At 37.1% G+C, this 12104-nt stretch overlaps 1 protein-coding gene across 1 annotated transcript in view; it reads right to left on the bottom strand.

Annotated features, from left to right (window-relative positions):
- The window catches only part of st18 (ST18 C2H2C-type zinc finger transcription factor), a 78405-nt gene extending 67471 nt beyond the window's left edge, over positions 1 to 10934 (bottom strand). The window contains exons 1-5 of the mRNA XM_086090064.1: positions 10850 to 10934; positions 8226 to 8281; positions 8069 to 8161; positions 4725 to 4845; positions 423 to 599 (exon numbers count right to left, since the gene is read on the bottom strand). Of these exons, the coding sequence (XP_085946190.1) occupies positions 423 to 599; positions 4725 to 4845; positions 8069 to 8161; positions 8226 to 8281; positions 10850 to 10934 (532 nt within the window). The remainder of the gene's footprint in view (positions 1 to 422; positions 600 to 4724; positions 4846 to 8068; positions 8162 to 8225; positions 8282 to 10849) is intronic.
- Between the last annotated feature and the right edge of the window lie 1170 nt (positions 10935 to 12104).

Here is a 12104-nt window from a genome sequence, read left to right as displayed (position 1 = left end):
CTTGTATGTACAGCTGTCACTGTCAAAGCCACAGGCGAGCCGCGACAATGCTTTTGTCTGCGCGCACAATACCGACATGTGTTCCTCTAAGACAAGCTTACAAACCGGCGAATTCTAATCTACACCATCTCATGCTATCCGGACCATCAAAAAAGAAAAAAAGAAAAAAGGGGGTCACACAACACTTTGAGCTGTTTAATCTCTCCTCAAACTGTCTAAAACCTGCGCTCGAAGAAAAAAAAAATTCCTCTAAAACGCCACTTTAGTGAAAACGTGAAGATCACAACAAGTTTGGAGCATCCCGGCGAGCTTAAAGGCTTTCGGCGTCGTCGGCCGTACCGCCGCGCCGAACCGTCCTCAGTTAAAAAAAATAAATAAAAAATAACTACAAGAAACCACACACGACAACTTTGAAAACCAACCTAGAGCTGCGATCCCAAAAGTTTGATTTCCTCCCAGTGTGTGCCGGTGCTGATGGCGGCGGCGGCGATGGCGGTGTCGGCGGCTGGCGCTGGTGCTGCGGCTTTGAAAGGTAGTCCCCGGGAATATGACATACTGTGCCTTTGACAGCCTCGAGATAAGCACCTGCGCTCGGGTCTCTTTTTACGTCACACCTCCCCATTCACAGCCCTTCAACATGATGCACATTTGCACATCAACAGCCGCCCTCCCCTTCCCCTCCCATCGACCCAGCTCACCCCCCCCCCCCCCACCCCTCTCTCCCATCCTCCTCCTCTACTCCCACAGACACAAAACACACACACACAGTCACACTAGGAGGCAGATGCACGAGCGCGACTCGGCTACAGCGTGCGAGAGCGCGAGAGCGGCACATTTGTGCGGAAAAAAAAGGTTTCACTTACAAGATTCAAGATCATGTTTTTGTATTAATTTTTTTTCCTCATATTTGTGAGGGGGGAAATCGGCAAAATTGTGTGGAAAAAACGCAACACTTTTAACATTCACACTCATTTTTTATGTCATATTTATCTGCTTGTCTTTTTCTTTTGTATTACAGGGGATTTTTTTTTTAAACTTTCAACCTACACATGCACGAAAAAGTGTACTCGAGCAGCAGAGAGAGGAAAAAACAGGTATCACTCAAGACTATAGGGTTGAGCAATTTTGAAAAATAATCTCATTGTGTTTTTTGCCTTCAATATTGTGATAGTGATTTAATATTAGATCCTCTTCCCGTGTATTTTTCAAGAAACAAAAGCAAACAATATCAGATTTATTATAAATGTTTTAGTCTTATAGGTTAGGTTAAAACAAAGACAAATGAACCATGAATTAATACGAAGGGCAGTTTATCGGCTTTAATTAGTTTTTAATTTATTAACATTTTGACTTTCAGTCTTTTAAGCGTCTGCTACAACTTGACGAAATTCTACCAATTAAGTGAATCATAAATCAGATTACAAACTAATATTTTGAGAGTAAAAAAAAAAAAAACTTTTTAAGGGATTCTCTTTGTCCTACCAACCTCCTTAAATATTCACCGGTGTGCTCAGGTAACATATGATATACAATACACATGTTTACAAAACTCACACTCATACTTTTTATATTACTACTTTGATGTCTATCCAGAGAAATCACATACAACTGAAAAAGGCATACAGTATCCTCTCCTAAGCTTCTCATACATCAGACGCAGGAGTGTCCTCACGCATCAGTTATGTACGAAAAGTAATCACACAACACTAAGGCTAATCATTTTGTATTATTTTGTAGTAATTGACGTCCCAACATTGTTTGACGTGATAAAAACGACGTGACGTGATTAACTCATTCACTGCCATTGACGGCTATAGATGTCAAAAATTCATTTTGATTATTTCTAATAGTTTTACAAATGTTCACACTTTTGTTAACAAGAGTATGAAAACCTAGAATTTTTTTATCGAACATTTAGAACAGATATAAAATTTTTGATTAATTGTGAGTTAACTAGTGGTCATGCGATTAATTACAATAAAAAATTGTAATCGCCTGTTGCCCCTAATTTTTATTAATCTTTTTTTCTTCTTTTTTTTTTACGAATTAATGGCAGTGAATGAGTCTATATGCGCTTCCACTAAAGTAGGTGGCAGTAGCGCTCTCATTGTCAGAGTGCGCAGGGAATATAAAAATGTCAATAAAGTTATTTAGCAGATTAATATATATTTTTTGTTTTCTTTTATGTTAATGTGTGTGTACAATTTCATAGACAAATTATATTACTTATAGTATTTTATATTTATTTAGGGGGGGCGTGACATATTTTCTTCTTCCTGGAGGGGGCGCAAGAAAATGATTGAGAAGCACTGCTATAGTTGCATGCGTGTACACTCAAGAAGCAGATATGTGTGAAAAAGGCACTGCACAGACTCATGAGCAAATTTATACTTATTTGTTTTAGTAATTTATATGTTCACCAAAATGTTTATGTATTTATATTAGGGGTGTAATGGAAACCAATTAGAATCTGAAAATTGTTTTTTATTTAATCGAACCAAACTGAACTGAATTGTTACATTTACAGGATGGGAGTCAACTTTAACTTAACTCATTCACTGACATTGACATAAAAAATTCAATATTAATACTATTTCTATTAGTTTCACATTTTTTTCTACTTTTGTTAACAAGAGTATGAAAACCTAGAATTTTCTTATTGTACATTTAGAACAGATATAAAATTTGCGATTAATCGTGAGTTAACTATTGAAGTCATGCGATTAATGACAATAAAAAAAAAATTCTTCTGACGCCCCTAATTTTTGATAATCTTTTCTTTCTTTTTTTAAATTAGGGGCATCAGGGGATTCAATTTTTTAATTGTAATTAATTACGACTTCAATAGTTAACTCACGATTAATCACAAATTTTATATCTGTTCTAAACGTACAATACATTTTTTTCTAGGTTTTCATACTCTTGTTAACAAAAGTGGAAAAAAATGTGAAACTAAGAAATAGTTCAAATGAATTTTTGACGTCTATAGCCGTTAATGGCAGTGAATGAGTTAATCACGGGATTGGGATGGGAAAGGATCAAAAATTCAATATGAAAATTTAAATGGGGGGCGAGATACGAGACTGGGAGTCATTCTGAATGGGAACAGGACGGAACAGGATTCATTTTCACTGGGACCGGAACAGGACAGGATTTTTTTTTCACTATGGTCTATGATTAGGACAGGATTTTTTGTCTGTGGGGGTGGGATGGGACGAGAGTGAAAACTTCCGTGTCACCCGTTAATGCACACGAGGTATAAACTGGTATAAATCGAGTTGATGTTACTGATGATTTCATGTTTCATTGAAATGAATTAACTTGAATAGTTTGGGCAAGCCTCCTCGGCATGATTTTACATATTTTTTCTAGGGGTGTCAAAATGAGTGCGTTAATTTTTAGTTAATTTAAAGTTCCTTTAACGCCACAATTATTATTATTATTTTTTACGCACAATTAATGACCGCCCCTCACTTGGAAAGCCTGTACTGGGGGAATTCAAGTCGCAACGCAGCAGACACATCCACGTCAAAATTAAGCAGCAATACATTTTATAATAATGCATATATTTGTGGAGATTGGGGTCAAGTTGTATTTTACAATTTTAAAAATATGACGAATTTTACAAGTTACTTCATGTCAAAGATTAGAGAGCTCTTAATATGAAAAGAAAAATGCACTGAGCTGTCATCGTCTTACAAGTGCAATTATGCCATCTAGTGGCATAAAAAATACCTCAACACAAATTCATATAACACTAGTTGTTTACAGTATAGTACATCTTTTTGATTTTAACTCCATTTTATGGATCATTATGAAATCAATGACTAAAAGATGCAGCCATATTTCTATTCGTTCAACATTCCTTTCCACTTTTATGTTAACAAGAGTATGAAAACAAATTTTATTGAACATTTACAACAAAACTTGCGATTAATCGTGAGTTAACCATTGAAGTCATGAGATTAATTATGACTACAAATTTTAATCGCCTGACACCCCTAATTTTTTTCACAATGTCTCCTTATGCTTATATCCCAAATTTTGACTGGCTTTATCGCAAGAAAAAAAGCACATTGGCCTCCTAAACGTGCATGCGTGTGCGCTCAAACCACAAAATGAGTGTGTGATAGACATTAACATTTCAAGATTCTTTTCGCGAGTTTGTTGGCCCGAGCCTCATTTCCCGTGATATTTAAAGAAGGGAAAAAACTTTCCCTGGCTTTGTCATAAGACCAAGGCATATGCCCTCCCAACCTCCTCATACATCACTCATCATGCAAATGAGAGGGAATGTCACTCCTCAGCAGCAGATGGCCAGGGATGATAACAATGGCTCAACAGACCAGTTTCAATGTCTGCGACTTTATCGCTACGGCAACAACAAAAATAGACGATATGAAATCCTTGTCGGTTAATTTGATTTCACCCCCCCCCCCCACCCCAAACACCACCTCACTCCTCCTGTTCTTGTTCTTGTTAAATGTCTCTACCTGTCAGTCTGTTTCATTTCTCCCGCATCATTTAAATGCAAACGCCTCGGCCATCAGTGAAAAGGCAACCTGGAAATGATTTGGGGTGATTAGCAATGACTGCCGCCGAGCCCGTTATTCAAGTCACCGGGTGTAATTCCTCCCTGTAGGCCATGCTGGCCTTCCCCCCGATTAATAAAAGGGGGTCCTGAGAAATCACAATCCCGGCCCTCCAGCAGAAAGTGATGTCACCCCTGTCGTCCTGCTGACTCCTGTTCATACAAGCCCCCGTGGCGGAGAGTAAACAGTGGCAGCGTTTAGCAAACACGGCCAGATTACAATGACAAAAGGCAACCACACTTCTGGGTGGAGCCTGAGGGCAAGGGGGGTGGGGGGCAAAAAAAAAAGGGGGAGGGTGGCTTTGGCAAAAAAAAAAAAAGGGAAAAAAATCCCCCCCCCCCACACCACCCTCCTTTTCACCCAGCTGATGGAAGAGGCCACCCAAACATGCTTATCACCTCCCCCCATCCCCCTCACACACCCCTCCCGATGCGTCAAATCTCAAGGGAACCAACGTAAGAACACAATATGGAGTCAAAATGTATTTCCACTTGTTTTCTACACGCACCAGTACGATGGTTACTTAAAGGTCTGGCGGTTGATCGTCACCTTGTTTAATGGCTCATTTGAAAGTCTAATGGCCAACTGTCCTCCAGAGCCACTCGGCCAGGGGAGACGCACAAAATGAGAAGAAGAAGGAGGAGAGGAGGAAGAGGAGCCGGCGTCGGAGGCAAAAAGCGACATCTATCATTCGAAAGCACCTTATCAAACAACAACGTCGCCGTGGGGACGACAACAAACCGGGATTATTTCCAGTGTCAAGACGACAAATCAACTTGTGTCAACGCATGGCTGGCAAATTGTGTTCAACACACGATGTAATATTCTCGTCTTTGCTCCAAACATCTGTTCATATGTTTGGGGTGGGCATGAACGATTTTGAAAAATAATCTAATTCCGATTTTTTTCCCCCCTATTGCAATTTAATATATGATTACTTTTTCAAGGTCCTTGTCGCATGTATTTATTTATTTTTAACAAACATTAGCAATACGTTCATCTGTATTACAGGCAACATCAGATTTTTGGTCGGCTAAAGTAATTACTGGTAATATATTTATTTAAAAAAAGTGTGTCAGGCGATTTAAATTTGTAATCGTTATTAATCGCATGACTTCAATAGTTAACTCACAATTAATCACCGATTTTATATCTGTTCGAAATGTACAGTAATTTTTCATACTTTTGTTATAAATAAAAGTGGGAAAATATGTTAAATATAAATATGGCTGCATCTTTTTGTCATTGATACAGTAATTTAATAATTTAACTCATATTAACTCAAAATTAGCACACTCATTTTGACACCCTATTTATTAACTTACGAAACACTTGGGATTTGTAGGGCCTTATTTTCATGCCAAGTCTATTACAAAGCATAGGCGATCTAAGTTGTCTTTTTTTTGGTAATTTGCTAGACGAGCGCAGATGTACTGTGCAGTAAGAGTTGTGGGAGGGAACACAGCCGACTCCCGGCCAATTGAAGCGGCTCCCCTCATGAATTAATTTAAATTCAGCCGAGAGAGGCTTGCGCATGGTCTACATGTCAGAAGAACTCGTTGTAGTTCATGCAGGAGATCAAAAGCTCTGACCTGAATTAAAAACTTTGTATAAATTTGTAGAACATTGTATGGATTTAACAGTCTTTTGTCTTCATTTCGTGTGTGTCTTTTTTTTTGTGTCCAATCAGATTTCAGCTTCCACGTGTTGCTATACCAGTGTAAAATTCCTAACACCTACAGACAAAGGTTGAAGGCCTCGCCCCATACAATATCAACAACATGATAGAATTTTTACTTTTTGAAGAATCTGAAGTAATCAGACTGCAAGTTGAATACACAGAGAATAAACAGAGATGTCGGGGACGTCAGCATTGTCCACTAATTGGTTCAGATCTATCTAATTGAGAGGACAACAAACTGTACATGATTGAAAAATCTTTTTCAAGGCGGACTTTTCCACAAAAAAAAAAAGTTTCAAAAAATGTGGTGTTGAGTGAAGGCCTAGGCCTGTAAGCCACCGCCCGCCACTAGATGACATGAACTATACACTTCCACGGAGCTCAGCATCTGTCTCCCTGTGCCTCAATCAAATCCACCAAAATTGTGTTACACCACCTGCGTTACCACTTAGACCTGGTTTTAGCAAGTCTAAAATCCAGCCTACTTTGTCATCAAATTGCCAGACGTGACGAGGGTGCGTTAAAGAATACGGCACGCCAGAGTGCCTATTGGAGTCATACGCTTAACTACACTTGTCAAGGCACGAAAATGAAAAGGCAAGTTTTTATGCCGAGTGCACGGGCACCTGCCTACAAAAATAAAATTTTGAATGTTTACTACGACAACCTCACAAAATTGTAGGGCTGTGCAATAAATCAAAATTCAATTACAATTTCAAATATTACACTACACAATTACAAAATCTGCATAATGGTAAACAAAAATAAAAAAATATTAACTCCTTCACTCCCAGCCATTCAAACAAAAGCAACCCCCTTCACTCCCGGCTGTTTTGCTGGATTTTGACTGATTTTGCAAGGCCCACAGAATATGATGTTCTATTGCTATAAAAACATGGAACCTACCACAAGAAAGATTAGAGTCTCTTCTTTCATCAGGAAAAAAAGGGATATTTCTATCTGTTTCCGTTTTGCTGCAATTAGCATTAGAATATAGCTAAGTTTCATCATTATTCACAAATCTATTTAGAAATGTGAGTAATGAGCTTGATTGCAACATAGGCCTGGCTGATCTCTTATACTCGGATGCCACCTGCTGGCTCTATTTGTAATTACTACCATTGCTTCACTCGCTGCATCAAAGCCTTCTTTCTGTATGCTCCAGCATAAAAAAACAAAAACATAAAAAAAACTATGAGTACGTCCTTGGGACACTTAAAACATTTAAAATAGAACGCATTTATACGTTTTTGGGAGCAAATCAGTTAATACAAATTTTAAGTTGATTAAATGTATATATTTGCACCTTTAAGTTTAATAAATCTTGTTGGGTCCAAAAGGAACTTGCATAATTATAGTGTTTCAAAGAAATGTATTTGTCTGTGATTGTCTTAAATGCGATTGCAATTATTACCAAATTAATTATGATTCATATTTTTATCATAAATCGAGCCGGCCTACAAAATAGGGCATAAACATAAGTCAGTCAGGCATACGTCACGATACAACAAATCGTTGGCTATCCTACATAGCAATATCGATTTGAATTCAAATAATTGCTCAGCCTTCGTTTGGGGAAAACACCAAATCAAATCTCCTTCCGAGCAAGCATAAAATATAAACTGCTGTTTTGTTGAGCTTGTTTCATCCCCTGAAAAAAAAAAAAGAAGTGCGCTGATGGAGGAGTGGGTTGGACAGAATTACATGTCAAACAAGGGTGCGCGTTTTTAAAAGTGCTGCCTCGTATTTGTAGAAAGTGTTTGATTGCATTTAGAAAGGTATTACAATGGGTCACATCTGTGTCTAAAAGCTTTTTGCATTCGGCTGCAAATGATGCAAGCCCAGTGAAGTGTCGCAGCACCCCGTTGTTTTGGAGCACCATACCTTCCTGGCGCAAACAAAACCTACACAAACATGTCGGCCTCACTTCTTCTAATGCACTGTCGGGTCACCGTGTCAGCGCTGGAACTTCGCTCGCTCGCTCGCTCACTCCGCCGCGCAGCGCACCCTGCAATTTCCACAAAACAATGCGGCTAATGTCATGTGGCAGCCCAAACAAAGAGTACTTAGGGCCATTGAATTGCACAGACGTGTACAACATCTATATTCCATCTCAGCCTTCACTGCGGAAGAATGTATGCAAATAAATTTGCTTAATTGGCATTTATATTTTAGATTTAGTTATGAAATTAAGCTAGAGTGGTGTTGGATCTCAAATCATTGCTTTTGAGTTAATTTAAAGTCCCATTAACGGCACAATTTTTTTTTTAATGCGCGTTGAATTGAAACTGAAAGGGAATTCCAGTCGCAACATCAAGTTTTAGCAGTAATACATTTTGTAATAATGCATATACTGTATTTGTGGAGACTGGGGTATTTTGTTGCATTTTACAATTTTAAAATTGTGCAGAATTTCACAAGTTACTTCATGTTAAAGATTAGATAGCTCTTAATATGAAAAGAAAAATGCACTGAGCTGTCACCAGCGTCTTACAAAGGCAATTATGCCATCTAGTGGCAGAAAAATGACTTCAACACAAGTCAATATCACACTTTTTAGCTAAATTTCATGAATTATTATGAAATTACTGTATCTGACTAAAAGATGCAGCCATATTTCTATTAGTTAAATTTTTTCCCACTTTAATGTCAAGAGTATGAAAACTTATTGTACATTTTACTGTACATTTAGAAAAGATATAAAATTTGTGATTAATCGTGAGTTAACTATTGAAGTAAGTGATTAGCTCATTCACTGCCATTGACGGCTATAGACGTCTAAAATTCAATTGAACTATTTCTATTAGTTTAACATTTTTCCCACTTTTGTTAACAAGAGTATGAAAACCTAGATTTTTTTTATTGTATCAGAACAGATATAAAATTTGTGTTTAATCGTGAGTTAACTAGTGAAGTCATGCGATTAATTACGATTAAAAATGGTAATCGCCTGACGCCCCTAATTTTTTTATAAACTTTTCTTAAAAAAAAAAGATTAAAAATTGGGAAAAAATGATTACAATTATTTTATTTTATTTAAAAAAAAGAAGAAGAAAAGATTATAAAAAAATAGGGGTGTCAGGTGATTAAATTTTTTTATCGTAATTAATTGCATGACTTCACTAGTTAACTCACGATTAACCATACATTTTATATCTGTTCTAAATGTACAAAAAAAATCTAGGTTTTCATACTCTTGTTAACAAAATTGAAAAAAAACGTTAAACTAATAGAAATAGTTCAAATGAATTTATAACGTCTATAGCCGTCAATGGCAGTGAATGAGTTAATTATGATTCCAAAAATGTAATCGCCCGATACTTCTCAACAGCAGATGATGAAAATTTTTTCCTCTTGGAAATACAATTCTATAATCGTTAGCAGCTTTCCTGCCTTTCATCTTTTACAAGAAATAGAGAGTAGCGGTCATTTGCGAAACAAATGCGACAAATAAACTCGAAGTTCAGCGCTCACTCGCTGGCCGACTTCGCAGCGCACTCCGCAATCAACGGCAAAACAAAGCGACTAATGTCATGTGGCAGCCCGTACGCTCCAACAAAGCGCATTTCCACGGCCCCATTGAATCGCGGCGATGTGTACAAAATCTATATTAAACTGTGCTTAATCTCAGCCGTCAATGCTGGCGCTAATGTGACACAAACGTATCTTCTTGGTGGTCTTCAAGCCTCATTGTTGTCACTCTTGACGCCGCCTGTTCACCGCAGAAAGTGACATAAAAGGACTGAATTAATTCTTAAAAAAAAAAAACACAAAAAAATGTGTATTTGCATATGCAAATAGAAAGAAGCCAACGTAAGTACATGTTGTTGATATGGCTGCGGGACACACACGTACACAACTATATCTTTATGTTAATGTCAGTGGCGAAGAAGATATTCCTCAGTATGTTTTTTCATGGGGATCACTATCGACACTGCGTGTCGGTGTGTCTCACTTAAAAGCAACGGTTAGATTACGTCCCAGCCGTCCCCTTTGGGCCCATTCATGTGTGACCGGCAGCAGCCTTGCAATATGTTGACTTCTTTGGAGACACTTGCACGACATTTCACATCTTTAACTCATTCACTGCCATTGACGGCTATAGACGTCATAAATTAATTTGAACTATTTGTATTAGTTAAAAAAAAAAATCCACTATTGTTGACAAGGGTATGAAAACCTAGAATTTTTTTTGTACATTTAGAACAGATATAAAATTTGTGATTAATCGTGAGACCCCTAATTTTTAATAATCTTTTTTTTTTTAATAAATAAAATAAAATAATTGTAATTATTTTTTTCCCAATTTTTAATTAAAAAAATATATATTTTAAGAAAAGATTATTAAAAATTAGGGCCGATTACCATTTTTAATCGTAATTAATCGCATGACTTCATTAGTTAACTCACGATTAATAATTTTTTTTTTATCTGTTCTAATACATTTGAAAAAATCTAGGTTTTCATACTCTTGTTAACAAAAGTGGGAAAAATATTAAACTAAATGAATTCAAATGAATTTTTGACGTCAATCGCCGTCAATGGCAGTGAATGAGTTAAAGGACACGTTTGCTACCTTTGCAACTGACGGATTTTCTCCCAAAGAGTTCTTCTACACCAAACTCGTCCAAGGGTGCCTTTATGGACCTTGTTTTGTACATTGGGAACACATTTTCCCTCTAAACATGTGCCTCGTCAGATTCATTAGATGGCACTGTTTTCTAAATCAAACATAGAGTAGATTTAGACCGATTTTATTGTCGTTCAGGTATACATAGGTCTTTCCAAAATGAATAAGAAATAAATGAGGCTGTTATTCATATTAAATACAAAGGAGGCATCAATTTGCAAAATCAATGTGCACATGGTGCTGTTTCTTAAATTTTACATTTAAACCTGAGTTGTAAGCCATTTTAACTCATTTGATCCCAAAAACGTATAAAGACGTTCTATTCTAAATATTGCCATGGTCACAAAAACGTATTTAAAAAAACCAACTTATTAAAAAAAAACATTTATACGTTTTTATCGGGGGGTTTTATGATAGAGCATACAAGAAGTCTTTGATGCGTCCTCTGACCTTAAGAGGTGGCTTCAAGTAATGGTAAGTATTACAAAAACGGCCAGCAGGTGGCTGCAGAGTAAAAGAGATCAACCAGGGTCATGTTGCAAAAAGCATGAATGAATAAACTTTTTCAACAGCAGGTCGCAGTTATTTTCCTTGCCTTAAATAATTTATACTTAATAGAGAATTTATTCAAGTTGTCCCACCTGCAAGACGTGCAGATTTTTTGTGTTTTATATTAAAGCTACTGAACACGGAAAATTCCATTTCTAATTGCTACTGCCCACCTGTGGCCATTAAACTTCGCACTCCCTGCGCACATGACGTCACAACTGCAAACAGAGGGTGGGAAACTCGAACCCTAATCCAGTCTGAAAACTATTGGCCAGACACTTGCAGGAGTACCCATTGTGAACAGCTAAAGTTTTAATCGACTAATTAGAAGATGTTTCAGTCATAAAGCATCAAATAAAAAGGCTATTGTAAAGATATTTTTGGCCAAAGTGTTACTGAGAGCAGCTTTAAAGGGGAAGTCAAGTTAAAAATGTTCTACACAATTAAATTTGAATCTTTATTTGACAGGGACAATGTCGTTGCAAACTTGCAACTGATGCGATGCACATAGAGGTGATAGCTAATGCCAATTCTCAACATTGCGGCACAACATAAAATGTGAAATATACATCAATTCAAAATAGCTAAGAAAACACACAATTCAAAATCATAGAACAATCGGGCTCGCATCGCAAACGTCATGTGACCAAAC

Source organism: Leptonotus elevatus, chromosome 1 (assembly GCF_054856555.1).
Source record: "Leptonotus elevatus isolate MCC_2025b chromosome 1, RoL_Lele_1.0, whole genome shotgun sequence".
NCBI lineage: Eukaryota > Metazoa > Chordata > Actinopteri > Syngnathiformes > Syngnathidae > Leptonotus > Leptonotus elevatus.
The sequence above is the reverse complement of the archived record's forward strand: the minus strand, read 5'-3'. Positions and strand labels throughout refer to the sequence as shown.